At 59.9% G+C, this 27,590-nt stretch overlaps 1 protein-coding gene across 3 annotated transcripts in view; it reads right to left on the bottom strand.

Annotated features, from left to right (window-relative positions):
* Positions 1 to 1,228: 1,228 nt before the first annotated feature.
* Positions 1,229 to 27,590, bottom strand: part of MTCL2 (microtubule crosslinking factor 2) — a 47,683-nt gene continuing 21,321 nt past the window's right edge. Inside the window, exons 4-15 of one of the 3 annotated variants that reach the window (XM_026101134.2) lie at positions 26,547 to 26,609; positions 20,281 to 21,516; positions 18,917 to 19,039; positions 17,265 to 17,390; positions 16,544 to 16,774; positions 15,732 to 15,839; positions 15,106 to 15,273; positions 12,684 to 12,935; positions 12,431 to 12,502; positions 11,836 to 11,906; positions 9,969 to 11,412; positions 1,229 to 9,595 (exon numbers count right to left, since the gene is read on the bottom strand). In XM_026101134.2, coding sequence (XP_025956919.2) covers positions 9,446 to 9,595; positions 9,969 to 11,412; positions 11,836 to 11,906; positions 12,431 to 12,502; positions 12,684 to 12,935; positions 15,106 to 15,273; positions 15,732 to 15,839; positions 16,544 to 16,774; positions 17,265 to 17,390; positions 18,917 to 19,039; positions 20,281 to 21,516; positions 26,547 to 26,609 — 4,044 coding nt within the window. In that variant the 3' untranslated portion in view covers positions 1,229 to 9,445. Of the gene's footprint in view, positions 9,596 to 9,968; positions 11,413 to 11,835; positions 11,907 to 12,430; positions 12,503 to 12,683; positions 12,936 to 15,105; positions 15,274 to 15,731; positions 15,840 to 16,543; positions 16,775 to 17,264; positions 17,391 to 18,916; positions 19,043 to 20,280; positions 21,517 to 26,546; positions 26,610 to 27,590 lie in introns of all 3 variants that reach the window. The other 2 variants (XM_064521395.1, XM_026101135.2) reach the window with 2 other exon arrangements.

Consider the following 27,590-nt stretch of genomic DNA (forward strand, 5'->3'; position numbering starts at 1 on the left):
GAGCTCAGGGAAATTACTGGAGCTTTGCAGGAAACGCAGGATTGGGAGCATGATGCGATGCCTTCTCTGTGGGCAGAGCAGCCAGAGCAGGGCTCCCGTCCATGGAAGGTGCTGGAGAGAGACCGGGCACAGATGGCATCTCTGCTGTCCCCAGGCAGACATGGGACCTCCCAGCAAAGGACCGGAGACCTCCTTTGCCCATGGCATCCTCTGCAGCCCTTCCCCATGGTGCCATGGTCTCCCTGTACCCACAGGAGAGCCCTGAGCCACCTACCATCCTCCCCTGAGCTAGCCTGGCTGGGCCAAGGGATGGCATTGTCCATCCCTGCAGCTGTGCTGGTCCATAGCCCTGGGCCCAGTGCTCCTTCCTGAGCTGTCGTGCTCCATCATGCCCTTGTCATCCTCCATCCTGGCACCCATCCTGGGAGAGCGCAGGGGGTGCACCCTGGGTCCTGCCCGTCCCGCCACCTCCCAGGCTCTGTGGCTCAGTTGATGACTCCAGTCCCCACGGCTGGGTTAATTCACTTGCTCCAAAGCTGGCAAAGAATCACCCCTTCTGCGCAGGGCAGCAAAGGCCGGCATGTGATGCCAGCTTGTGCCCCAGGACAGCCATAGCACGTGCTGGCCTGGCCACGCACAGGCTTGCAGAGGACTCCCATGGGCAGAGGAGCCATCTCTAGCTCCAGCTGCGCATTCATGGATGGATGGATGAGGAGGGCTGTGCAAGCCTGAGCCCTTTAGCTCAAAGGTGCCAACTGTATGGGACAGTGAAAGCCCATTGGACCTTGCAGTATCACGGGATGGGGCAAAAGGCAGCAGGTGATGCTGCTGAGATGTGTGTCTGGAGACAGGCAGCAGCCTCCTGCACCCCAGCCATGTCCTCAGCACCTGGGACCCCTGAACTGGGGTCCAGGCACTGCTCACTCATGGCCTCAGCTGTCCCCCAGCCCACAGTGGGGCACAACCTCTGGGACTTTGAACAGGCTGTGCCTGACGGCACAAGGAACAACGCCAGCGAGCTCAGGCTCTCAGCAGACGCTACAATACGGGGACTGTTTCCTTTGCTGTCTGGGTCATTACAATACCACAGGAGCTGCTTCTTTGCAGCAATTGGTGTCCCCAGAAGGCTGTGCAGGCAGGGGCTTGGCAGCGCTGGCACAGGAAAGCAAGCGCTGGAGACGCTCCACTGCTCCGACATGCTGGCAAAAAAGAGGACTTAGAGACAATCTTGGACTGTTTTTTTCATAGAGAATTTTTTAGTGTTTATTTTTAACAGACTTGGTTTAAATTTTTGTTTTCTACAATAATTCAATGTAAAAATCCCAGTACAATATACAACAGTTTGAACATTTGGAATAAGAAATCCAGCTTGGCGAGACACCTAAGTTCAGCTAGTTTCTAACACAGGTAGCAAATTCCCTCCACCCCTCCCCCAAAATCACCAGCCAGGAAGGCATTTGGATGGCAACACTTTACAAATGACACCCCCCCACACCCCGTCAAGACAGTGGCCACCCTGTCTCTGCTGGTAATGCAGTGGGACAGTCCTTTAAACACATCACCATGGAAAGGGGCAGGAGACCCTCTGTGGGATGGCTGGGAGCCTCCAACACTGAGGGGCAACGCCTGCCCTCAAGAGAGGCCAGCTGGCCCTTGTGCGCAAATGATGTGGGATGCTCTGAATGGGCCCTGCATGCAGTTCCCTCAGGGCACAAGGCTCCTGTGGGATGGAGAGGAGGCCTGTCCTCCCCTTGGCAGCAGCACCAGTAGCCCCATGCCCTGGTGTAGCCATAAGGGTGTTGGAAGGGGATGGCCATGTCCCTGCATGGCCCCAGCCCAAGGGAAGCAAAATGAAGATGATGCAAAGGTCCGTGCTCTAGGGTCTGAGAAGTTATCTCAGGGATACCCCTTGGCTCAGGCCTGTGACCTGGCAGTCTTTCCGGAAACCCCTTTGGCTTGGCCCATGCTGCTCAAGCAGCATGAGATGGTCCTGCTCAAGCAGCATGGGGTGGTCCTGCTCAAGCAGCATGGGGTGATCCTGCTTGAGCACCATGGGATGGTCCTGCTTGAGCAGCACAGGATGGCCTGCTCAAGCTGCATGAGCAGCTGCAAATGGCAGAGATGGCCTTTCATGTCTGGCCTTTCTTGCCCCTCTCCAAAATCCTCCACTTGTTGGAGAAGTCTTCCACAAAGCTTGCACAGATGTGTATTTTAGAAACGACCACAGGAGGCTCTTGTTCAGCTCCTTGCTCCAAAAGAGCTGTTGCTAATGCTAAATCAGGGCACTGCTGACTTTGTCTAGCTGAATTTTGAAGCCTTCCAAGGGCAGAGATTCTCCTACTTCTCTTGTGACCAGTTCCAGCTGTACCACCTCCAGGGAGAAGTGTTTCCTGGTTTCCAACATGAATCTCCCAACCTGCAATCTGTGGCCATTGTTTCTACTAAAAAAGAGCTCTGAGCAGTGGGGATGGGATGGGGGCCTGGTTCTCCATCTAACCTAGCCCTCACAGTCCCATCTCCAACAGATCGTGACTCTTTTGCTTGCAAGAAGGATGGTTGGGCTGAAGGTGGCTTTACTGGGTTGGTAAGAGATGGGATACAAAGCAGGGAGAGAGGGAGATAACAACAGCAGGAGTCAGACATGCTGGGAATAAGAGAGTACAGGGAGGACAGAGGACAGGAAGGATGGCAGGAGAGCAGGCTGGGAGATGGGAGGGGAGGGGTAGAGTTGAGAGGTGAAGGAGAATGAAAGGGAGGTGAGAGGGGGAGATGTGGGGTGAGGTAGGATAGCTAGAGATCAGTAAGATGAGAAATGAGAAGGGGTGAGTGGGAAATCCGTGAGGTAGGTGAGATACTTGGAGGAGAAGGAGGGATGGGGAGATGGGGAGAGGTGGAGGATTATGAGGAGGAATAAGGAGAGGGTGGGAGGTAGAGAACACTGAGGAGGACGGGGGGGTTATGGGAGGCTGAAGATGAGGAGGGAAAGGGAAATGGCAAGAGGTGATGGAGCATGAGGAGGGATGGGGAATGCCGGGAGGTGGAAAAGGCTGAGGAATGTTGGGGAAATGATGGCAAGTGAAGGAGAATGACAGGAGGGATGGGAAGATGATGGAAGATGACAGAAGACAAGGAGGAGTAGGGAGACTGAGATGGAGGAAGAAAAGGAGGGATGACGAGATGGTGAGAGATGGAGGAGGACGAGGCGAGATGGAAGGTGACGCAAAGTGCAGGAGGATGAAGAGGAAAAGAGTGTGAGGTTGGAGGTGAAAGAGAAGGAATGGACAGATGGTGGGAAGCGGATGATGATGAGGAACAGGCCAATAGTGGGAGGTGTTGGGGCATGGGGAAGGATGGGGAACAGTGGGAGGTGGAGGAGGATGAGGAAGTTTGGTGAAATGATGATGGATGGAAGAGGATGATAGTAGAGATGAGGAAATCATGGCAGGTGAAGGAGGACAAGAAAGTATGGGGAAATGGAGAAAGAAGAGGAGGGATGAGGAGATGGTAGGTGGAAAAACATAAAGATGGGTGGGAGATGGGAAGTGGAGAAGGACATGGAGGGATGGGAAATGGTGGGAAGGTGAGGATGGATTTTGAGATGGAGGGAAGTGGAGAAGGATGAAAGGGATGAGATAGGAGATAGAAGAGGATGAAAAAATGGGGAAGAATGAGAAGTGGCACAGGTTACAGAGGGTTGGGTTGTTGATGGAAGTTGATGAAGGATGAGAAAAGATAGGAAGAGGATAAGATGTAGAGAAGAAGAGGAGGGATGAGGGGATGGTGGGAGCTGATGGAAGATGAGAAGGGATAGTGAGATGTTGACAACTGGAGGAACAGGAGGAAGAAAAGAAGCTGAAGGTGAAGCAGGAGGTTGGAAGGGATGGGAAGGGGATGGAGGAGGAACAGAAGAGATGAAGGGATGGTGACAGATGAACAGGGGGTGGGACGCCGTGGGCAATGCAGGAACACAGAAGGAAGGGATGGATGTGGTGGGTGATGGAGGAGCACAGGGGGGAGAGATGGATGTGGTGGGTGATGGAGGAGCAGGTCAGGGAGGGATGGATGTGGTGGGCAATGCAGGAGCAGAGCAGGGAGAGATGGGATGTGGTGGGTGATGGAGGAGCACGGGAAGAAGGGATGAAACATGGGCGATGGAGGAGGAGAGGATGGAGCGATGGAGAGATGGGTGATGGAGGAGCAGAGGAGGGAGGGATGTGAGTGGCTGATGAAGGAGCACAGAAAGGAGGGATGGGATGTGGTGGGCATTGGAGAAGGAGACGATGGAGGGATGGGACCTTGTGGGTGATGGAGGAGCAGAGGAAAGAGATATGATATGGTGAGTGATGGAGGAGCACAAGAAAGAGGGATGGGATGTGGTGGGCAATGGAGGAGGAGAAAACAGAGGGATGGGAGGCAGTGGGCCATGAAGGAGCAGAGGAAGGAGGGACAGAAGGCGGTGGGTGATAGAGGAGTACAAGAAGGAGGGATGGGATGTCATGGGTGATGGAAAAGGAGAGGATGGAAGGATGGGAGGTCGTTGGCAATTGAGGAGCACAAGAAGGAGGGATGGGATGTGTTGGGCGACTGAGGAGGAGAAGATGGAGGGATAGGAGGTCATGGGCCATGGAAGAGCAGAGAAAGGAGGGATAGGAGGTGGAGGGTGATGGAGGAAGACAGAAAGGAGGGATGGGAAGTAATGGGCAATAGAGGAGCACAGGAGGGAAGGATGGGAGGTGGTGGGTGAAGGAGAAGGAGACAGAGGGATGGGAGGTGGTGAGCAATGGAGGAGCAGAGGAAGGAGGGATGGGATGGTGGTGGCAGAGGAGCAGGTCAGGGAGGGAATGGGATGTGGCAAGAAAGGGAGGAGCACAGGAAGGAGAGACAGGAGAAGGTGGGTGATGGAGGAGAGGAGGGAGGAAGGAATGGGAGGTAGTGGTTGATGGAGAAGAGGGAGGGATAGAGGCATGGTGGGTGATGGAGGAGCAGGGCAGGGAGGGCTGGGATGTGGTAGGCTAGGGAGGAGCACAGGAGGGCTGGGACATGATAGGTGATGACAGATCACAGGAGGGAGGGATCACACAGAATCATACACAGAATGATTGAGGCTGGAAGGGACCTCTGGAGATCATCTAGTCCAACCCCCCTGCTCAAGCAAGGATGGGTCGTGGTGGGTGATGGAGGAACACAGGAAGGATGGGAAGTGGTGGGCAATAGGGAGGTGGTGGGCAATAGAGGAGCAGAAGAAGGAGAGATGGGCCATGGTGGGTGATGGAGGACCACAGGAGGAAGGGATAGGTCATCATGGGTAATGGAGGATAGTAGGAAGGGATGGAATGACCACATGCCATGGTCAATGGAGGAGGAGAGGATGGAGGGATATGAGATGCAGGGTGATGAAAGAGGAAAGCAGGGAAGGATAGGATATGGTGGGCAATGGAGGAGCAGAGGAAGGAGGGCTTGGAGGTGGTGGGCGATGGAGAAGCACAGGAAGGAGGGATGGGAGGAGTTGGGCAATGGTGGAAGACAGAAAGGAGGACAGGGAGGTAGTGGGTGATGAAGGAACACAGGAAGGAAGGATGGAAGGTGGGTGTTGGAGGAGCAGAGGAAGGAGAGATGGGACATAGTGGGTGATGGAGGAGCAGGTCAGGGAGGGATGGGACATGGCAAGCAAAGGAGGAGCACAGGAAGGAGGGATGGGAGACGGTGGGTGATGGTAGAGCAGAGAAAGGAGGGCTGGCAGGTAGTAGGTGATGGAGGAGCAGAGGAAGGAGTGATGGGAGGTAGTGAACAATGGAGGAGCACAGGAAGAAGGGATGGGAGGAGTTGGGCAATGGTGGAAGACAGAAGGGAGGACAGGGAGGTAGTGGGTGATGAAGGAACACAGGAAGGAAGGATGGAAGGTGGGTGTTGGAGGAGCAGAGGAAGGAGAGATGGGACATGGTGGGTGACAGAGGAGCAGGTCAGGGAGAGATGGGACATGGCAAGCAAGAGAGGGGCACAGGAAGGAGGGATGGGAGATGGTGGGCGATGGAGGAGTGGAGAAAGGAGGGATGGGAGATGGTGGGCGATGGAGGAGTGGAGAAAGGAGGGACAGGAGACAGCAGGTGATGGAGGACCTGGCAGAGGAACGGTTTAATGTAGTGAGCCTGGAGGCAGCTCAGATCTGCCACTGGTGAGGGGCAAAAGGGCAGAACAGCAGGGGCAGTGACGGGGACGGAGATGTGGGTGAGACGGGCACGTGCAGCATTCGGGTGAGCAGCCAGGTGGGATGGGATGGGGGTGGCACCTGGGAGGAGCAAGAAGCACCAAGAGCACCGAGGAGCAGTAACAGGAGCGCCATGCAGGGTGGCAGGGCCTGGGGAGACGATGCAGAGGACCCGCATGCGAGGACAGGGAGCCTGGCTGTTGGCGTGGTGCAGCCCGGTGGCGCGTGGGGGCCAGCACACGAGGAACGGGGATGGGGACAGCCAGGCTGGCGAGGGAAGGGGTGACACACGCAGGCTGGGCGGCTGGAGGATGGGGGAAAGCCGGGCCGGAGGAACAGGGCCACCCCACGGCACGCCGGCGGGAGGTGCCCGGCCCCAGGGAGGACATGGCCGAAGGGTTGAGCTGAGGGCTTGCAGGCCCTTATTTATCACACGACAAGCAGGCACGTCACACCGGGGTGGCACGGTGGCGCGGGACGGGGCCCCGTCATCAGGGGCAGGAGCGCCCTTCATGCGACCTTGGGGCTGCGCCAGCGGAGAGGAACCAGGAGGAGAGGGGCAATGGCAAGTAGATCTTTGGTGGAGGGCAGGACTCGGCCGAGCTCGGCGCCCGGCAGCCAAATTAGCCACTCTCATTTCAAGTAAATTTTCTACCGGGGCTTGGCCAAAGCACTGCACGGCACCTCTGCCCTCGCGAATCCCAAGCGCGGAGGTGCCGGGGCTGCTGGTGGGCGCCCGGCTCAGCACCGGACACGGGCTGCCAGGCCCCGGAGCGCCCGCCGCTCCCCCGCCGAAACGCCCAGCACCGCTATTTACAGAGTGAGACAGAACTGACCAGTATTACAAATAATTAAAAGGCAGTTGTAAAAATGAGAAACCACGTTCCAAAAGTAGAGAGTCTCTAAAAAAAAAACCAAACCCGAGTTATCAATGAAAATGCTAAAAACCACCCCGAAAGGAACTATGTACAGCAGGAGAGACTGCCCGCGTTACCGCTGCGCCTCCCGGGGCACGGGACCCCGAGCGCCCCGGCACGCGCGAGGACGCGGGGCCCCCGCGGGCCCCGTCCGCCGTCGGGGCTGCTGGTGAGGGTGGGCAGCGTGCTGCCCGTGCCGCATCCCGCACCCCCAGGGGACGAGGGGCCGTGGGGCTCGCCGGGGCGGCCAGGCGCCCGCGGGAGGAAAAGGCAGTTTGTGCAGAGCCTGCTGGGCCCTGGCCGACGCCGGCGGGTCCTGAGCCCCCGGCAGTGACCGGCCATCGCTGCGATGCTGACGGAGGCTGCGACGTGGCAGCGGTGCTCGCGTGCAGCCTGCCTGCTGCGGGCACGGCGCAGCCGGACGGGAGGGGGCAGCAGCTTCAACAGCAAGAGCGCTCTTTCAGCGAAGCTGCAAGATGCGATGACAGCAATGCGCAGAGCCCCCAGAGCAATGCGCAGAGCCCGTGGAGCAACGTGCAGTGCCCCCAGAGCAATGCACAGAGCCCCAGAGCAATGCACAGAGCCCCCAAGCAATGCCCAAAGCCCCCAGAGCAACGCACAGAGCTCCCAGAGCAACGTGCAGAGCTCCCCCTAAGATCCAGCCACCTGCAGGCAGCTCCACCTGGGCAAATCCCTCCCTGGCCCTTCTCGCAGCCGGGGGGAGAACAGATGGCACCCAGCTCGTCCCCACGGCAGACTCTGAAAGAGGTCAGGCCAACGGCACCCTGCGATTGCCTCCCTCTCCCTCGGCTGCAAGGGGAGCGCAGGTGACTAACGCTGCTCTGGGAGCGCTTTGGGGGACAACCCCGGGGCCTGGCCGTGGGTGGACATCCCGATGCCCACCGCATGCTCCCAGCAGGTGCCTTTCACCCCTCCAAAACGGAGCTGGGGAAGCACCTGGTGAGCTGCAGGCAGGTACTGGGGCTTCACTAGCACCTTTCGCAGCCGCGCATTATTTTTGGAGGGCGAGATCTGCGGCTGCACCGGAGCACCGTGCCGCCACGGGGGCTGCATCCTCTTCCCTCCCCGGTGCTCCCTGCGTAAGGCTTGTTCTCGCGGCTACCAAATGCTGCGTGGCGGAGACCGCGGTTGAAGCTGCAGCCTCCCAGCCCGCAATCTCTTAATCCAATTGGTGTTTTTCCAATTTAGCTCCTTTTTGTTACTTTTAAATTGCACTTGGCTTTACATTGCAGGCTGTCTGGAGATGGGCACGGCCAAAAACGGGGGCAAAGAGGGGAGGAACATGTATCTGCAGCACTTGGATGAGTGAGTAACTAAAAGCGGCTCCAGGAAGGGAGGCGGGTGCCCTGCTGCTCCCCTGCCAGCTCTCCGCACCGGGAAAGGGTGGACGTGCAGGGAAGGATGACTGCAGCCCCCCAGGCCGCGGCTGGAGCAGGACGCAGGCTGGGGAGGAGCCGGGACGGAGCCCGGCCTCCGGGCCATCTCGGGGATCCTCCCCGCTGCTCCTCCCGGCCGAGGAAGCACGTGCGGCAGGCGGCAGCGGGCTGATGCAACCGCGCAGCAATCGCGGCCGGGCAGGGATGCGCCGGGGGCTGCGGCCGGCGCTGCCTGCGGCCGGCGGAGCGTGGAGCCGGCACCCTCCGCCCATGCAGCCGCGCTGCCCGGGCCGGGAGACCACACGGACAACGGCATCACACGGACATCCATCGACTTTATACAGTGGGCCCTGCAGGGCTTCTCCCACCGGCCCTGCCGCTACCTACGTTAACAGTGTCACTGCGGCGTTTTCTCGCACGGCCGCCCCCGTCGGCTCCCCCTCCGCGGGGCCCTCGCGAGCCGCGGCCCAGCGCTAGGGAGTCCTTGGCGTGGTGGGCTCTCAGCTGGCTTTCCGGAGGCCGCTCCGGGGCGGCTCTTCCCCGGGACCCTGCAGCCCAGTGCCGGCTCGCGCTCCGGCGGGCAGAGGCTCCGAGGCGCAGCGGCTCGGCACCGGCTCTCTCCTGCTGCCCGCGCTCCCCGGCGGGAGCGGCGAGCCTCACCGCGCGGCTCCTCCGTGCCAACGGCCCTCCGCGCCCGGGAGCCTCCGTCGCCGGCTTGAGCGTGACATCTGCTTCTTAAGCATCCCCGCGGGCGAGGGAACAGTTAGGAGACAGATGTGGGCGCACCCGTCTCTGAGAGGGGCCGCGGGGCCGCGCTCGGCTCCCGGGGCACGGCTGGCACCCGGGCGGCAGCGGGAGTCGGGGAGGGCGCTCTGCGGGCAGGACAGCGGAAAGCAGACGCACTGCGTAGCCCGGTCCCTCTGCCCTCACTCACTGGAGGGCCCCAGCTTCTCCTCGGCCCTGCCGGGCTCCGAGGGGTGCAGTTTGCACTTGGAGGGGGAGTGGCGGACAGCGGAGCGGGACGGCCGGGCGAAGCACGAGGTGAGGGACTGGGAGCTGCAGTCACACGCTGTGTCCTGCAAAGAGAAAAGCGGGGGGATTAGAGGGGCTGCGCAGCCAGGAGCTGCCGCCGGGGCAGGAGGGCACCGGGAGCCTCCCATCAGCACTGCGGGAGAGCCCGGAGCGTGGGCGGGGGCAGTGCGCCCTGATCCTGCTCTGGGAACCAGGCTGTACCCCTGGCCGCTCAGAGGGACTCGTCCCTCCTGACAGAGCAGATCCTGTGCTGCGGTCACAGCCAGGCTGCCCCGGCAAGGCACCGAGCCGTCCACCAAAGCAGCCCACATCTCGGCCCGGGCAGGAGGGAACATCCTCTGGGTCTCCAGCAGCATCCAGACTCCTGCCCTGCCCTAGGACATGATGCTACAGTCAGGACAAAGCAAGAGCTGTTACCTCGCTGGCTATAGCCGAGATGAGGTCCGGGTCCCGTGGGGTTGTGTCCTTGCTCCCTTGGCCTGGGGACAATGGCTTCGGGTCCTCACAGCTGCTTTGCTTGAGGACTTTCTTGTTCAAGATGCGGGAGACGGTTTCGGCCTGGTGGTAGGTGGCAGGGGTGGGGTGCTCCACTTTCTTGCTGCCCTCCTCACCAATGGCCTCCTTCTTCTCCACAGTGGCTGTGGGGCTCTGCGCCCTCCCGCAGACGTTCCTGAAGAACTCCTGCACAATGCCGTACTTGGGGGCTTCGGGCTTGGCCCTGCTTTCCGGGCAGCCCGGTTTCCAGATGGACTCTGTGCTGCCGGAGTGCTCCACCACGCTGAACAAGCTGGACAAGCCGTCATTGATGTTGCTGAGGACGGGGCTATCTCTGGTTGTTGTGGACCGGGCCCAGGCAGACCCATTTTGCTTGCTCTGGTGGAGGTTCCAGAGGCTCCTGTCCTTGGTGGCATCCAGCTTGGAGGAAGACCTTCTCTGGAGTTTTGGGGAGCCGTATTTCGGGGAGCAGCACGGCCGCTCGATCCTGGAGTGGACCTTATCCAGAGAGGATGAGATCTGCTTGCTGCGCACAGACATGAGGGAAGAGCTGCGCGGGGACCAGCTCTTGCTGTGCATGCTGCTCCGGGGCAGGTCTGTCTGCAGGCCGACACTCACCGTCTGGATGGTCTGGGTCCCCACGTTCGCCAGCCCCACTGTTTGGCTGGAAGTGCTTTTCACCTTCCTCTCCAGCGAGCTGGAGCGGATTGCCTGCCGCACGCAGTTGGTGATCTCCTTCATGTCATCGCTCATGTTGCCAGAGATCTCCAGGTCGTGCAGGGAGGATGGGAATCGGGGAACTGGGGGCACCGTGCTCTCCACGGTGCCACCGTCCAGCAGCTCTCGGTGCTGCTTGGAGAAGTTGCACAGCCACTGGCTATATGTGTTTTCAGCACTGTCTGACTCCTCTGGCTCTTTTGGCTTGGCCATCGTAAACAGGAAACCAGGTTCAATCATAATCTTCCCCTCCTTGTTGTGGACCAGAGGTGCCTCCAGCCTTCGGACCACAGGGGGGCTGTAGTAGATACGGATCCCCGTCTTGTCGGGTGCCGTGTAGCTCCTCTGCATTTGCTTCTGGGATGGGTCATGCCCAGAGAGGTTGCTTGCCCGGGAGTAGTCCCAAGAGGAGATGCCCAGCTTCTCTTTGGCCAGGCTGTCGGGGGCAGGTTGCTCAATATTCACATATGTACAGTTCGGGGGAGGAACGCTGGTGCTGTCCCGGATGCCGCTGGGCAGCAGCTGTGCAGCTGGAGATGCCTTCTTGCCTCGGGAATGGTCGACGAGCCCCGGCACAGTCTTTCCAGGGAGATAGGGAGAACAGTCGAGCAAGCTTTCAAACTCTGACATAGAGGAAATGGACTTTGTCCTGAAGGGAGAAGAGAGGACAGGGATCACAAGATGCCTGGCAAGGCTACTAGGCTGCCAGTCGCGGGACTGGGTTGTGGGGTGGCACGCTGCCGGAGGCACCCAGCAGATGATGACTATCCTGATGGGATTCCTCCTGGGCACCCTCAGGGGGCAACAGGGGCTCTCCATCACAGGCAGCACCACAGTCTAGACCTTCAGCAGGGCAGTCTTCCCTCTCCCCACCCTGTCACCCACCCCTGCGCTGGCCCCACACCCGGCCAGGCCTGCAGGCCTCTCTGCATGGCAAGGGCGAGATGTGGGCACCTCTGCCCCAGCTTGGAGAGCTGCTGAGCCTGGGGACATGCTGGCTCAGCCCCTCGCAGCCTGTTCCAGGCACTGGGGAAGTACCAGGTGCCTTCTGCAACAGGCACAGCTCTCTCACCTTTTTAAGTTGGTTCCCTTGGCTTCTTCTTCAGAGATTGTCTCTTTGTCTGTGATTTTTTCATTGAGAGCCTAGGAGGACACAGAAGAAAGCTCTGGCATCAGCACTCACAGGATCAAAATACGCAGATGTGCCGAAACGGGGGCTGCGCCCTCCTCCTCTCCAAGCAGTAGCACCTTCCCCTGTGTGCCATGGCCCTACATCCAGTTCCCATGGTTACAAAGGGCTCCCTGTGCCCACAACCATTGTAAATCATCTTTTTTATGCCCAGAGACCCCACAGAAGCCCCCAGTGTTGATCAAGACAGCATGAGCCACCTTCTCTACTGTCTTTTCTCCCTAATTCTTGGCATGTCCCTTGCAACCACAGCCAGGAGACTGTGTGCTGTTCAAGGCAGTGATTATTTGGGCATATGCCAGCTCCACCTGCCTTTCAGCATACAGCCGAGCTCAACAGAGCTCTGTACACCAGCATAACACAAGGCACTTGAGCAGGCTGCGCTGCACCCCAGTGCAGATGGGGTGGGCTGCACCCCGAGAAGAAGCCACGGGACCAGGCAGCCTGCCCTCACCCCCCTTAACCCTCTCTTGCCCACCTCTTTCCAGTTGCTGCTGTGCTTCTCCATTTCAGAGTGCTTCAAAGCCCACGGGTTGGCTCCTTTCTGCAACTGGAGAACACGCCGGTCACTTGACACATGCAAGGCACAGCGGCGTGCCTCTCTGGGCAAGCAAAGCAGCTGCCCCTTGCCCCTTGTGCATGCCCCAAGACCATTTACATGCTCTTGGGGCACGCACAGGGATCAAGCAGCAGAAGCCAGAGCATGTGTGCGTGTGCAGGGGATCCTGTACCTGGTTGATTTTGTTCTGCAGGTCCTTAGCTTGCTGCTCTGCCTGCTGCTGCTCTTCCTTGAACCGGGCCAGCAGCTCCACCTTCTCCTGGTTCCAGTTCTTCTCGCTGATCTGGAGCTGCTTGGTGAGGTCCATGACAGCGCTGTAGGACTCGGCCAGGAGATGCTGGTGCTCCTCTCGCTCCCTCTTCAATGCTACCTTCCAGTCTGGCAGAGCTCGTTCTGCGATCCCTTTGCCTGCCTTTGACTCCAGCTGTGGGGACATGAGGACGAGCAGATAAGTCCCCAGGACTGCCTCCATGCAGGGATTTCAGGGATTGTGCAACGGGCTTGCTGCTCCCAGGAAAGGATCAGGGAAGGCCGGGAACAAAATGTCCCCCATTCTGACAAGCGTCAAGGTGGAACGCTAGCTACCGGCTCAGCACACATCCTCTCACACCTTGTGTTTCACCTCATCCTGGGCAGGCTGTTGGCTATCAGGGACCCAGGGTTCAAGCGCTGTGCAGGATACCCATGGCAAATGGGCAGACTGTGCTTTGGCTATGGACACCCCAGTTCCCAATGCTGGTCCCTCAAAATGACCCAAGTTTCCTGAAAGCAGTGGCTCATACATGGGAGAGGACAGGGGCTTTTTAAGGAGGTACCATGTGAAGACAGGGCCTGGGCAAGCAATGGACACCCTAGACCTCTGGCCAGCCCCGAAGCAACACAGATGCAGAGAAGTTACCCCTGAGCTCGCCATAGCAAGCAGAGATTGTTCCCACCAAGGGGCTCTGCTGATGCCTGTGCCTGACCCCAACAGCCATCATGGGTACCAACAAGCCCAGGTGTGTGGGAGGCCCCAGTCCAGCCCAAAAACCAACTCCAGCTCCCCAAAGCCAGGAGCTTGTGATGGCTGGAGAAGCAGATGGCCATAGCTGCAAGGCAACATGCCACTGAAGAGCAATGTCCTGCCATGCTCATGTCCTTCCACCTGTCTCAGAGCAACTATGGAAAGGGGCAGAGGGCTCGAGCAGCCGTAGGGGTGCTGCTTCCTCTGGTGGTACCAGCAAACAGGGCTGGAGACCACGTCTCGCACTGCTGGCTTTAGGCTGCGTTACAGAGAGGTGTGGTGGGGCAACAAGCTCGTGTAGCATCTCCAAGGAGGAGGTCCTGTCACACAGGACAGCTTGCCCATGGACACATTTGAGGCCAGCCCGCCCCGTCCTGCCACCACGCACGGGCCAGACAGCCCAGCAGACGGGCGCCTGGCTGGACGTCGGCTGAATGGCCCTCCTGCCCCGCAGCCTGCCGGCAATCCCGCCAGCTGGACCGTGTCCTGCTCCGGGCCGCTCAGAGAGGGGCAGCGACCTTCTGCTCATCTCTCCGAGGGAGGGCAGAGCCGTCCACGAGGAGCTGCTCCGCCAGGACGCTCCGCCAGCCAGGAAGGCCCCAGGTGCAGGCAGGGATGCTAATGCCATGGGTCCCTGCCAGCCTGGTGCAGAGATCATGCTTGCAGCAGCTCTGCTCTCCTTTGGGGAGGAGTGAGGGGAACTGAGGACACCACTAAGCTGTTCCCAGATAAACCCTCCTCTGGAAGCACTGGTGCCCGCTCCGACGAGCAGCGTGGGAGGTTGCAGCTGCACACCCACCAGTCGCTGCCGCCAGCACGGCGTGAGGGGGCTGAAAGCACTCGGAGCCCCCGCGAGCCTCAGCACACCAAAGGCAGGGCAGAAAGGGGCTGGGGGCCACACAGGACCACCTCTGCGGGCAGGAGCCTGGCTCCCCCCAGCCCAAGGGTCATGGGGCTGTAGCTTCGGGCAGGCCCCCAGCAGCCAGGTGAGCCATCACCACCTCTGGCCCTGGGCAGCAGGGCAGAGCCACCCCTCTGTGTCCGTAGGTCCCCTGTGGCTCGTTGCAGCCACACGGCCTGTTTGGATGGGTGCAAGCTGCTGACCCACGGTGTAACCCATGGAGAGCTGGGCTCCGAGCGCCTGCCCAAGGGACACGGAGGTGCCAGCGCAGCTAGCCAGCTTCCCCGGGAAGGAAAGGGATCAGCATCATGCGGGGATGACGACAGGGGAGCGCAGCTGGGAGGCTCTGGAGATGACACCTCTCATCTCCTGCAGAGCCCCAGCAGCTCCATCTGGCCCAGGAGCATCTGCAGGAGCCACGACCTGCCTGGCCCACGGGCTGGGAGTGCGCTGGGCCGAGGCGCCCATCTCGCCGCTCTGCCTCTCCTGCCCCAGTCCAGCTCCGCAGAGGAATAAAGCGCATCCTCTGCTCCAACAGTCAGATTTTCGAGGCAGCCCCGTTGCTATAGAAACTCGCCTGGCAGAGCCGGCTGCTAATCGCGATTCCTGCAACGCCATCCCTTCCTCCCCGGCCTTCCCCGCTCCCAGCCCCCAGCCCCCGTGCCGTGCGGCACACGCTGCAGCTCTTACTTGGGCGATGTGGCACTTGAGCTCGGCGCGCTCCATCTCCCAGGCGGCCTTGGCCTTGGTGAACTGCTGCTGCAGCTCGTTGGCGCCCCGGCGCTCTTCGCGCAGCTCCGTGCACAGCTCCTTCAGGATCACCTTCATGTCCGCCAGCGTCTTGATGTACTCGTTGGGCTGCCGGCAGGGAGGGGACGGGGGGTGAACACAGGACACTGGGCCCAAACACCGGGGCAGGCAAGGGGGGACCAGCACCCACCGCCCCGGCAGGGCTGGGACCTTGCGGGCCCCATGCAAGGCTCTGCCTCCCTCTCCACCTTGCCGCCTCCCCCGGGAGACAGGCCCACGCTGGGCAGAGCGGCTGGCTGTGCAGCCCCCGTGCTGGGCGTTCGACCCCCCACCCTACGCAAAAAGGGTGCTCTGCCCACACCCGTGGCCCCTTTCCGAGGGCTGCGTACAGGCACTGCGTCACGGCCACATCCACCCCCAGGGCACGGGCACGAAGCTGGCCCCATCCACGCAGCGCCGCGTGCCACGCAGCCGTGGCGGGGGTGCAGAGGATCCCGCCTGCCCCACTCCATCTTGGGGACGCAGTGTCCCCCACCAGGCAGGGCCCATGGGGACCCCCCACTCACCGTGTTGGGGGTCCAGGCGTCTCCGACGCATGTCTTATTATCCGCTTGCTGCTGCGGGGCGAGCTCCTCCTCCTCGATCAGCAGGTACAGCTCCTTCATGCTGTTCACCTGCAAGACAGACGGCCCGGCGAGGCTGCTGAGCACGGCCCCAGCTCGGCGCCGCGTGGTCCTGCCCCGCCGGGGCGCACAGGGGCTCGGCAGCACGCGGGAGGGTAGTGAGGAGATCCATGCAGAGCAGAAGCAAGCAGGCTGTGGGGCTTTCTGGGCGACTGGGGACATTCAGGGCTAAATCCCTGGGCCAGGGACATGCTGGATGGCAGAGCAGAAGGTGGGCGACTGCCTTCCCCCCTCCTACCGCTCCCCCGCTCCTCCGTACCCAGCAGCAGACCTTAGTCTTGTGCCAGGAGCGGAGTCATCTCCTAGCTGTAACCAAGGGCAGCCCATAAAGGGGTTGTTGTTTGCAGGCCTCGGACACAGGCCACCGCTGCGCAGACGCAGCAGGGACTGTGTGGAGGTTTGCTCTCCCCAGCGCCGTGCTCAGAGGCGGCCGAGAGGAGAGCTGGTAGGAGCCTGGGCATGGGGCAGGCAGGTGCTGGGCACGCTTCCCCGGCTGGCACACACGCAGAGCAGCTGCCTTGGCACAAGGCACAGACACGGAGGTGGGCAGGTCCCCAGGGATGCCCAGCAGCATGCAGAGAAAAAGCAGCAAGATTCTCCCCTTGGTGGGTGCTGAGCACAGCACGCAGCCCCCTGCCCCGCTCTGCCCGACCGCCCCTTCCTGGGCAGCACGGGGCCCGCTCTGCCCACGGTACCTCCAGGAAGTCATCACCCTCGCTGTGCACGATCTTGCCCTGGCGCCAGCGCTTGAGGAACCACTTGAGCTTCATGAAGAGCAGGAGGAAGTTCTGCTTGAACTGCTGGGACTCCTGCACCAGGAGGTTCTTCTCCTGGCTCCAGAACTTCTGCTCCAGCCGCCTCTGCAGGTTCAGGCTCTGCAGCTCAAACTCCCGCCTCAGGAGAGCTTTCTGGTGGTCTTCCTTCAGCTGTGGGAGAGACGTGACTGAGCAGCCAGGGCCTCGGCCCATCACCTGCTACTGCTGCTGGGAGATGTGACCTTGCAGAGGCTGCTGTGGGAAGGGATGTTGCCCCTCAAGGGTTCTGGCTGGCAAGGGCTAAGCCTGGAGCGCGGCCCCATATTTTATGTCCCCAAGCCAACTCATGATAAGCTGCAACCTCCTGGTAGTGTGCTCTGACCCAAGGAAAGTGGGGCTCTGAGGCCTGTCAAGGCAACATCATGCAGGGAAGGTTGCATGGCTGCCTACCTCCATGTAAGGAGAGGCACTCTTGGCCCCTGCACTCTTCGGGGAGGGGATAAGCCAAGTGTCAACCTGAGTGACACCTAGATCCCCAAGGGAGTTGCAGGCTTGGAGCCAGAGCAGAGCCCAGGTGCAGGAGGCGCTGGTGGCAGCATGGCCATGCCTACTGGGACCTGTCTCTGGGGCCCATGGGGGACTAGGGCTGCTGCCCACTCACCTGGCAGATCTTCTGGGAGAAGTTATCCACCTCATCCTTCCTCAGCTGCCTCTCCTGAGAGAGCTGCTCCTGCATGCCCCGCAGGCTCTCGTTGGCTTCCGCCAGCACCAGCTGCAGCTCCTTCATCTGCAGCAGCAAGAGGGGCAAGGTGGGTCCACGCCCACCCTGCCACCCTGTGTGCGGCCACAGGCCAGGGCCGGGAGGCCACAGCAGCATGGTGGTGGACGTGTGCTGAGAGAGCTTATTCCATTTCCCCACGTGCCTCACGCGTCACAGCCACAACACAGAGCAGGCAGCATCGTGCACCTGCCTGCTTTCCAGCCAGGCCCATGGTGGGGTCATGCGAAGGCTGGATCAAGATGGCTTCCAGAAGCAGATTTTGAGCTTCAAGTGCTCAGGGAAAGATCCAGACTCATTCCGGTGGTCTGGAGCCCAGCACTGGGCCTGGGGGGAGCTCCCACGCACAGGGGCCCAAGCCCACCCACCAGGGCAAGGGGGCCTGCAGGCAATGGGTGCATCTCCCCTCCACTTTGTGAAGAACCCAATCCACCCACACGGGAACGACCCATCACCTGGGAGCCTGGGCTCCTGCTAGTTAGATAAAATAGTGGGGTTGAGCTGCAAAGCCCCCAGCCTAAGAGAGACTGGGCTGGAGCAGCAGGGGATGAGCACTAAAGCTTTCCCTGAGGAGTCTGTCTGGTCCAAGATCCAGGGCCTGGACTGCCTGGGGCAGAGCAGGAGGGCCAGGACACCTCAGCTACAAGCACATGGTTGCCTTCTGCCAAACAAGCCTGCAGCAAATTATTTTTCCAACCAAAGCAGAGGAGACTCCATTGAATGCTGATCTGCCAACGGCCTGTTTGTCTGTGCTGTGAAACGCAGGGTGAGGTGAAACGGGAGAGAGCCAGCCTCTCTGTCGGGTACAGCGCCGACCACGTAACACGTGGTGCCGGCAGCAGGCGATTTAATGGGCAGATGGATCCTTGCTGACCCTTAATCCAGAGACATCTCCAAAAAACTGTGCCCACAGCCACACTGGGGTCTGAAGGCTTGTCCCCAGATCTCCTGCACCCTGACCCCCTCAACAGCTGAAAAAGGCATTTGACAAATACTTGGAGCAGATGCTGGTGGGGTCACACCTGGATGGCTGTGTGCAGTTTTGCGTCTTCCCCTTTCACAAGAGGAATGTGGAAAAACTAGAGGGGGCTTGGTGGAGGGTGGCTGAGACGGTCAGGACCCTGGGGCACAGTATCTATAAGAGGTAGATGGAGCTGCACTGGCTTAATTTGCAAAAGAGAAAGCTATGGGGTGACATCTAGCAGCCTGCAACTCCTTGAAAGGAAACCAAACTCTTCTCAGCAGTGCCAGGTGATAAATCAAGCAGCAACAGTCACAAACTGGGGTTTGGGAGGTTTAGGTGGGTCACCCCAGTGGCATTTTCAGCCTCTGCTGGGAGCACAGACCTCACAGGGGCGCGGGGGAAGCCCCATCCCCGCAGCACTAGCCAGCCCAGTCCAAGGAGGACTCGCTCCTCTCCACGGCACTGACCTGGGCCCCCAACCCTGCTGCCCCATATCCTGCCGGCCCCACACTGCCCTGTGCCCAGCTAGGACACAGCCATGCCCAACCACCCCGGGGAGGCTACTACATACCTCGGTGGCATAGGAGTCGTTCTCATCAGGTCGGCAGGTTTTGTAGCTCCGGGAATGTGCGGTACTGGGGTCCATGTCCTTGGTGTGGGTGATGCGGTAAGGGTCGGCGTCCCTAAAATCAGGCTGCTGCATGCGTGGGCAAGTTAATGAGAACAAACCAAAAGAGCGGGAAGAAAAGAAAGCCAGAAAACAAAACAATGGGTCTCCGAAACAGTAAAGAACTACAAGACAACAAAAAGGATGATAAGGAGAAGGAGCTTCATCACCATGGCGGGAGACAATGTGGAAACCAAAAGGAAACACAGGATGAGGAGACACGTGGCCTGGGTTGTTTGGGAAGGGGAAAAAAGAGAGAGAGAGGGAAAAAATGTGCAAACACCAGTTACGGTGCCATGCAGTGACTGGGGGAGACCGGGACCTGGGCTGGTGGGACTGCAGTCCGGCAGCATGCAGAAAAATAGAACTCTGAACAAGCGAGTGTGCTCCAGAAAGGGGCCTGCCCCTCCGCCGTGGTGCGAGCGCAGCCTGCGCCCCACACCAGCACCTCCCAACCCAGGGACTGGGTCTTGCTTTCTCCCTTGGCGCCCAGTCCCAAACGGGATGCACCTCCACGCAGGAGCTGGCCATCTTGGGAGAGGAGGCTGGGAAGCAGGGCACTAGCTGCTCTCCGCTGCTCCAAAAATGCTCATCATCAGACCCAAATTTGCCTTTGCATCCTTGCTCTACAAATTATCTTGTCTGGGAACTCTCTCCTCAGCGTATATCGCATGGGGCTGCAGTTTCCTTCCCCTGGGGCTGTTATCTTGGCCTTGCAATCTGGGATGCCTTCCAGGTCCCACATGCTGCTCTTCTCTCGCCCAGCTGGTCTTGTGAACCAGTGGTCGATCCGGGATAAGGGAAGAGCTTCAGAGCCCACCTGGGGATGTTTGGCTCTGCAAGGAGCCCAGCATCTGCCTGCACACAGATGGGGGACAGCAGCCGAACAGCCAGCCCCTGGCAAGGTCACAGAGCGCTGAGGTAGGATTGCATTTGCGAGCCCCTCGCTGAGGCACGGCAGGCTCGGTGCAATCAACACAGGCTCTGTGTCTGGAAGTGCTAATGTCCCAATCCAGCCCTTCCCACCACCCAGCTCAGGCCCTCCACCTTCTGTCCTACGCACACTCTGTTGGAGCAGAGTCCTATCTTGTCCTTGGTTTCACTGGCATGCAGCGAGTTGAGTGTTAGTTCAGGTTTTGCTCTAGAGAGGCACAAGGGAGGTTACGTTACAGGTCAGGTTTTGCTTTGTTAAAGCAGGGGAAACAGCGTGGCAAATAAAGCAATAACTGCTGCAAAGGAACTGCAGTGACATGGGAAAAAGTCTGTACCTGGAAGTCGGAGCTGTGCTCTTTCTGCAGCGCCTCTTTGGTGGAGTCCTGGCTGCTGGGGCCGGAGAAGGGGAAAGAGTCTGTCTGCTCTTTAAGGCAGTCTGCGAGGTGATCCACCTTCCTCATGAAGCAGCCCAGGTCTTGCTGTAGGACACCAAGCCTCATAATGAGAACGTTCATCAGCTTGGAGTCACTGGGGGTCTCGCTGTTGTTATCCATCGTCTCGCTCAGCATCCCACCCACGCACTCGTTGTCCAGGCACAACTTGAGGCTGGACGTGAAGCCATTGGTGTCCGAAATCAGGACATCAATTGCTTTACTGACGAGTGCTGCCTGGTCCCGGATGCCCAGAAGGGTCTCAAAGTCCTTGGACTTGAGCAGCTTGGTGGGGCTGCTGTCCGGAGCCTTCCCACTGCCAGGTGCCCTCTCCTGGGCATCATTCTCCCCGCCAACGGGCCCGTCCCTCCAGAGCTCGGTGGGGACGCACTGTGCGGAGTCTCCGGCCTCAGCGTCAGTCTCCAGCATGGGCCTGGTGGTCTGGCAGGAGGCCAGGTCACAGCGCTGGAGGTTGGAGAGCAGCACGCGGTTCTCATACTGGAGCTTCTTCACCTTGCCGCTCAGCTCGCTGATCTGCACCTTGGCCGTGGCCAGCTCCTCCTGGGATGGCTCGCTGATCACCGAGCAGCTGTCCTCCGACAACGTGATGTCCAGGTCATGGTCTGACTTGTACTTATTCAGCTCGTTCATGAGGAGCTTGTTCTGGTCCTCCAGCTCCATCAGCGAGCGCCTCAGCAGGTCAGCCTCCTCCTCCACAAACTGCAGGTGCCGTCTCAGCTCCACGAGGCTCTCCCCAGAGTCCCCGCAGTTCGAGGAGGATGACAGGAACCGGATGTCCTGTCCAATCAGCTCTTTGTCCCCTTGGCCCTTCATGTCATCCATCTCTGCCCGCAACCCACGGTTTTCAACCTCCAGCTCCACTATCCTCCGGCTCAGGATATTGGCTTCCTCCTCCACAAGCTTCAGATGGACTTTGAGTTCGGCCTCCCGGGAGTGGGGAGAGTCGGCCAGCTCCTCTATGGACAGGGAGCTATCGAGGTCCCCATACAAGGACCTGTATTTGACCAGCTCCTCCTTCATGCTGTCATTCTCTTTGGCCAGCTTAGTCAGCTTCTTGCACATCAGGGCCGACTCCTCCTTTGCGAAATGCAGCTGACACTTCAGGTCCGCACTGTCCTCCTGGGAACGAAGAGGCCACAGGCATTAGAAAACACAGTCTGACCGGCTGCATCTGCTCAGACCTAGAGGTTGGGTGCTTTTCTGCCCAGCGCCAGAGCTATGAGCTCCTGAAACAGCCAAAGTGCTGCTTCAGTCCCAGCCAGCTGAGTGAGCCCAGGAGGCAGGAGCACAGGACCAGGCTCTTCCCAGGCGCTGATGGCCCTTGGACCCATGGGACCCCTCTTGGGGAGACACTGCCCTTGCACCCCGGTGGCCCTTGACAGCTCAGCACATCGGCCAAGCCAGGGGGAACTGCAGCCGCCAACCAAGCGGCAGAATTTGCCCCTTCAAATTTGAGCTTCATCCTAGAGGCTTCCGGAGAAGAAGCAGCGTGGAAGAGCCCAGAGGCCCAAAGGTACAGCAGCCAGCCCCAGAAAGCACGGCAAGGGGCCACCGGCGAGCTGGGGACATGGGGACAGAGCCCAGCGCTGGCAGGAGCCTCGCAGTGCGCTCTGCCTTCGCCTCCCTCGCCTGCTCCGCTGCGAGCGTCACTGCAGCAAGGCATGCGCGCGGGGAGGAGGGAGCAGGGGGAGGGAAAGCTGTCAGACTCCGCAGGGGAAAATAAAAGCCACAAACAGGTTTCCTCCCCAAAGCTGGCAAGCGCTGAAGTGATTTGCGTTACTGCGGATACTACGAACCCCTCCTAGGGGCTCGCTCCTCCCGCCCAAGCCCCGAGCAGGCAATCAGCCCGCGGCAGAGCAGCACATCCTATCTGCTCTCTCCCGGGGGGCTCCCCGCACGCATCCTCTCTGCTCCGCGTCTGCCGCGTGCGGCGGGGAGCCCGCGGGGACAGGCGGCCCGGGGCCTCGCGCAGTGCCGCCGCACGGATGCTAACAGCCACAGGCACGAGCTGCGGGATCGCAACGGCCAGAGCGTGTTTTAAAAGAAGGGCTGGGGTTTCTGCTGGCAGACTCCCAAAGTCCCACCCCCGGCCCGGCCCCTTTCTTTTCCAACAGCTGCCCTTTCTGCCGCAGCCTCCGCACGTCAGAGGACGGGGAGGACGGGGAACGGAGCCAAAAGAACCCCACAAGGTTCAGCAGCCCCTTCCCAAACCCCTTTTACTGCTCGAGTCTGTTTTCCAGGGTTTTGTTCAGCCCGATTTTAAATTTAGCAACAAGGATTTCAGCTATTTGCCCAGGGAGACCATTTCGCAGCTTTGGCAAGGTTTCTGGAGGCAGAAGGATTTCCTGACGTCCAGCTTGCGGCTTCCCGTGCCGCGGGGTCATTCGAGTGCTCCGAGCACCGGCGCACTGACCACCGAGGAGGGGAGCTGGCGGGGCTGCGTCGCCCCTCGGCGAGACGTGCTCCCGCGTCGGCTCCTGCCTCGGGGCGAGCGCAGGCCGGAGAGGGGCCGGAGCCCCGCGCGGGAGCGCCGAGGGAGCTGGAGCCGGTCCAAGCGCGGGAGGGAGCAGAGGCATCCCTGCGCTCGGCCGTTAAGCGCAGCAGCTGACTTTCCCAAGCAGAACCGTTAGGAAGCCGTGCAATTTGGCGATTGCTTTCTCAGCCCCTCGGGCGCTCCGGGGCGCTTTCTTCCCAGGCACATGAGCTCGCACAAAGCGCCTCTTGGTTGCAAATCTCCCTGAGCTCATTTCGTTTCCTGTTTTCTCGGCTGGGAGAAACAAGCTGCCCTGGGACTGCTCTGGGCCAGCGAGGGCTCCCCGGGGGCTGGGGGAGCACATCCGACCCCTCCAGCCATCCCTGCTCACATCGACACCCACCAGCCATGGCCATGGCCACATCACCCAACATCTGGCAGCAGCTATTTACTCTGCAGCCTTCCAGGGCTGCTTAATAAGCCCACGGGCGATCAGGGCCGCAACGGGTGCAGGGGGTGAGGTGTCTCTCATGGGACCACGGGAGCACTGCAGGCGGCTTTGCTCTAAGTCCAGGAGGTCACCAGCTGCACATGTGCTCCTCTAGTGCTGGTTACGTCAAGAGCCGAAGGGAGAAAATCCAGCCTGCTGCCCTTTTCCTGCACGCCGCTCCCGGGAGAGAGCAAGGAGCTGCGGCCTGGGGACCGAGCAGCCAAGGCGCCTTCCCTGGGGCTGGCGGCAGAGTAAATGGAGCTCCTGGAGCTGCTGGCACAGAGGTGCCCCGTGCCTGGACCTGCAGCAACAAGGCTGGCAGCCACTTATGTTTTCCACTGTGCGTCCAAGGGGTTTGGGGTGCTGAGCCTTTTTCCAAAGCGTGCAGCCACGACGACCGGAGCAAAGACGGTGGGAGCGGCAGGGCCCAAAAGCCGGCCTCCTCCTCAGTGCCGGTTTGCAAGCAGGGCTCCCTCGCGGTACGCGCAGCGCTTGCACAGAGATGTGACCTTGCTAAGGCGCATTAAAGCTATATTCTGCCTCAGAAGCGTGCCCTTCATAATTGGCTACGGAGATTAACGGCGGCAAGGGCTAGCTTTGTGCTCGCCGCTGCCCGCCTGGGGCAGACATGACATCAGTTCCTGTTTTCCCAGGAAAAAGGCAGCTGGATGGATTTTCTCGCTGGCCCTCAACACAGCCAGCACATGGCGAGAGGGGCAGGCACAGGGCTGCTGAGCTCCTGGGCTAGGACCAAAACCACCTTGAGGGCTGCTGTGGTCCAGGGGAGAGGGAACAGACCTCGCCTTTGAGTCTGCCCCCCCCCCCCCACCTATTTCATTCGAGCGCAGGGGCTCTCCCGGGCCGGCTGGGCAGGAAGCGGGCCCAGGAAGCCACCGATGAGTCACGAGGGGCCGCACTCTGCCAGAGGCGCCCAGGCGAGCCAGCTCAGCCCTGCGCCCTAGCCGCGGGGGCCGGGGAGCAGAGAGAAGGCCACGTTTGTGTCTCAAGAGCCTCAGCCACCGCCAGGCTCTTGGGGTTACTTGTACTCAGCCCACAGGTGGGAGTTCAGCATTGCAAGAGCGTGCAGAGAACAGCCCAGCAGAGGCCAGCCGAAAAAGGCAGTTTCTTCAGTAAAACAAGAGCTCACAGCAGCCCCAGGAAGCTTGAGGTTTTCTTTCCAGCGCTACCCACAGCTCTGAGCTGAGGCCAGCTCCTTCCTGCCCTCCTCAGAGGGAGAGACCCACCGCAGACCTCAGGCCACATCCAGCCTCGCATTTCTGGGCTGTCTGCAAAGGTGACGGCCAGAGAAGCAGAGGGTTGCGTTACTGCGGCCGAGGGCAGGGTTTGGTTTCCTGTCCCCTTTGGCTTCCCAGCAGGAGAGGCAGAGGTAGGGTTGTATTTCAGCCTTGGGAAGGGGCTGCTCTGCCAGTGCTGGACAGGCTCCAGGACAGGCACATCCTGGGCTGGCCACAGGCATAGGTGCAAAGCAATGGTCTGCCACTGGGGGAACTGGACTCTGGGAACATCAGCTAGCCTGAAAGAGCCTCCCAGTGACAGAGATGAAAGGGGGATCACAAATGAAAAGCTAAAACAGAAAGTCTTTGAGTGCCTGGAGCTCTTTGTCCCATGGCTGCACAGGGACAGATGTGCTGGCCATGACAAGTCAGAAACCCTCGGGATGCTGAGCGGTCCCTGCACCGAGATGCTCTCAGCAGGGCATGGCAGAAACTGGTTTGTGTGTCCCCCCCGCCCCTGCTCAGCTTTGTGGAGGGGAGGACCATGCCACTTGCAGCAGAGCTGGCTCCCCGCTTCGCTTTGCAGGGAAGCTGCTCCTCCAGTGCCAGCCAGCATGTGCAGGCATCCCTCCGCTCTGCCTACAGCTACTGGCCTTGATCCTCCACTGGGGTCAATCAATCCCACCGACTTCTAGGGGACTGTGCTGGTCACTGAAGGCAGAGGTTGTCACGCGACTGCAACATCAGCTGTGCCTCGCTGCAGCCTCCTGAGGCCAATGCGGCACCGCACCAGCGTTTCCTCCCCTCTCCCCCCAGGTGACAGAGGTCCTGGTATCGCCAGAAATAGCCCGCGGCCACCAGGCTTGGCTCGTCCAGCCCAGAGCCCCACACCAAGGGCATACAAGAAGCTGATCTCTAGACGGGGCAAGGAGGAAAGCTCTGACTTATTGATCCTTTCCCACCTCAGAAGTAGGTCTTTCAGATCTTTTGCCTTTTGAAAGTGGATTTTATGAGCAATAAGGCACTTCTTTATCTATTACCAAAAGAGCAGCTCTGCACCTCTGAGTCCTAGTAATAGAATTAGCAAGTCACAGACGCTCATCTCAACAGCGAGTGACAGATGAAATCCTTCCCCCAGTTGACAAATAACCCATCTCCTGCATTTGTCCAGCAGCCCATAGCATGGCAGCGACAGAAGAAACTGGCAAATGCACAGTATCGAACCGTTCCCCACAGACATCTCAGCTGTCCCTCAAACCCCCCAGACCCATGATGGCACACATGGTGACACGTGCGCCCCTCAGGCATGGGCACCCAGGCCAGACAGACTGGAAATATCTCCTCATGCAGCATCACCACTCACCCCTGGCTGTGGCTGTAGGACAGCTGAAGCCATGAGATCTCCTGCCTGTTCCGTGCTCCCCTCTGTCCCATGGCAGGAGCTGAGCCGGGATGCCCCAGCCCGCAGGAGCTCTGCCACCCGTCAGGTGGTACTTTGCTCCCCAACAGGGCTCTCGGGTGATCCCTTGAGCATCACTGCCAACACAGGCAGGAGGAACGGAGGCTGCAAGAGTCCCAAACTAGACCAGTAGCAGCTCCGCATTGTGAAAGGCAAGTCTTTCAACTCATTACTGCAGTACTGGGTTGTGACAAAAGCAAAGGGTTAAAGCTGCTGGCCCAGCCACTGATGCCCCATTGACAAGTGAGACAAGAGGGTGGTTGAGGACGATGGAGATGCCTGAGTGCATCAATTCCTCCCCTATGCAGGGGCCTGTGAAAGGCAGAAAAGCCTTGCAAGCAAGGGGATGTCACCACCACGCCCAAGATTTATTTCTGTGCCAGGCACAGCCAGCAGCAACCCCCAGATCACATGCAGCATCCCAGCTGGTGCCACCACCTCTGGTGCAGGCAGGCCAACACCACATGCCCCAGATGTGCACAGCACAATTACCTGCACCGACGGCTTCTTCTCGGTCTTCCCAACAGAACGAGACCCCCTTTTCTTCAAGGAATTCTGCAGAGAGAAGAGAGAGCTTTTACCCATGGCAAAACCCCAGGGCAGCAGGACCGGTCCACTGCGCGCAGGGTGCCACTCTGCAACACCCCTCGGGGCAGCCCAGAAAGGCAACGCTGACGTCTCTGGGAGCTTGTGAAACCCAGGAAAATGCCAGAGCCGTGGCCCCAGCAGGCTGCAGCCCCTTGCTTTGGAGGACCCGGGCTGCCAAGCTTTATGTTGTGGAGATTAGCCAGAAATTTTCCTTACAGGCGTCGAGCACCACACGACTAGTGAGAGAGCAGGAAACGAGCCACGGAGAGGCTGAGTCACAGGTTGCGGTGTCAGAACTGGATAAAGCAGGAAACCCAGTTCTCAGGCCAAGCGGCAGCTCTCGGGGCATCCCAGTTTGGGAGCAGCAGATGAGGATGTTCCTCATCACCTCCTCCCTCCACACGGGCAGCAAAGAAGGTCCCAGGAGAGCCCCAGGCAAATGAAGGATCTGGCAGCAGGGCTACGTAAGGCAAGCCAAGAACTTCATTTTACCTGTTGAACTATATGTGCTCAGCTGAGCCCTGGAGCCAGTGATTTTGGCTGGGGGATGCGTCATTCCTCGAACCCACAGCCTTTGAAGCATCCATAAAACAAATTAAATCTCATTCACTGTGGCTTTATCACATTGGCTCCAGGCAGGGATGAATCACTGCTGCAGAGCTCGCACCAAGCCCAAACGCTCCCGGGCAGCCCCGGCCCTCCCCAAGGCCTGGCCCAGCCCTGGGGAGCTCTGCCTCATAAATCCCGGCAAGCAATGCCACTGCGAAAGAATTTGACACTCCGGGATCTCTGCGCCGGGCTGTAAATCCCCAGAGCGCAGGGCACCGGCGAGCCTGGACACCAGCTGCGCTCCCAGGCAATCATCCACTCGTGCCTCCATCAGAGGGAGCCACAAGGGAGAAGGGGAAAAAAAGCAGGTGCCCAGGGCCAAGGCAGGGGAAAGCGGGG

This window comes from Dromaius novaehollandiae, chromosome 16 (genome assembly GCF_036370855.1).
Source record: "Dromaius novaehollandiae isolate bDroNov1 chromosome 16, bDroNov1.hap1, whole genome shotgun sequence".
NCBI lineage: Eukaryota > Metazoa > Chordata > Aves > Casuariiformes > Dromaiidae > Dromaius > Dromaius novaehollandiae.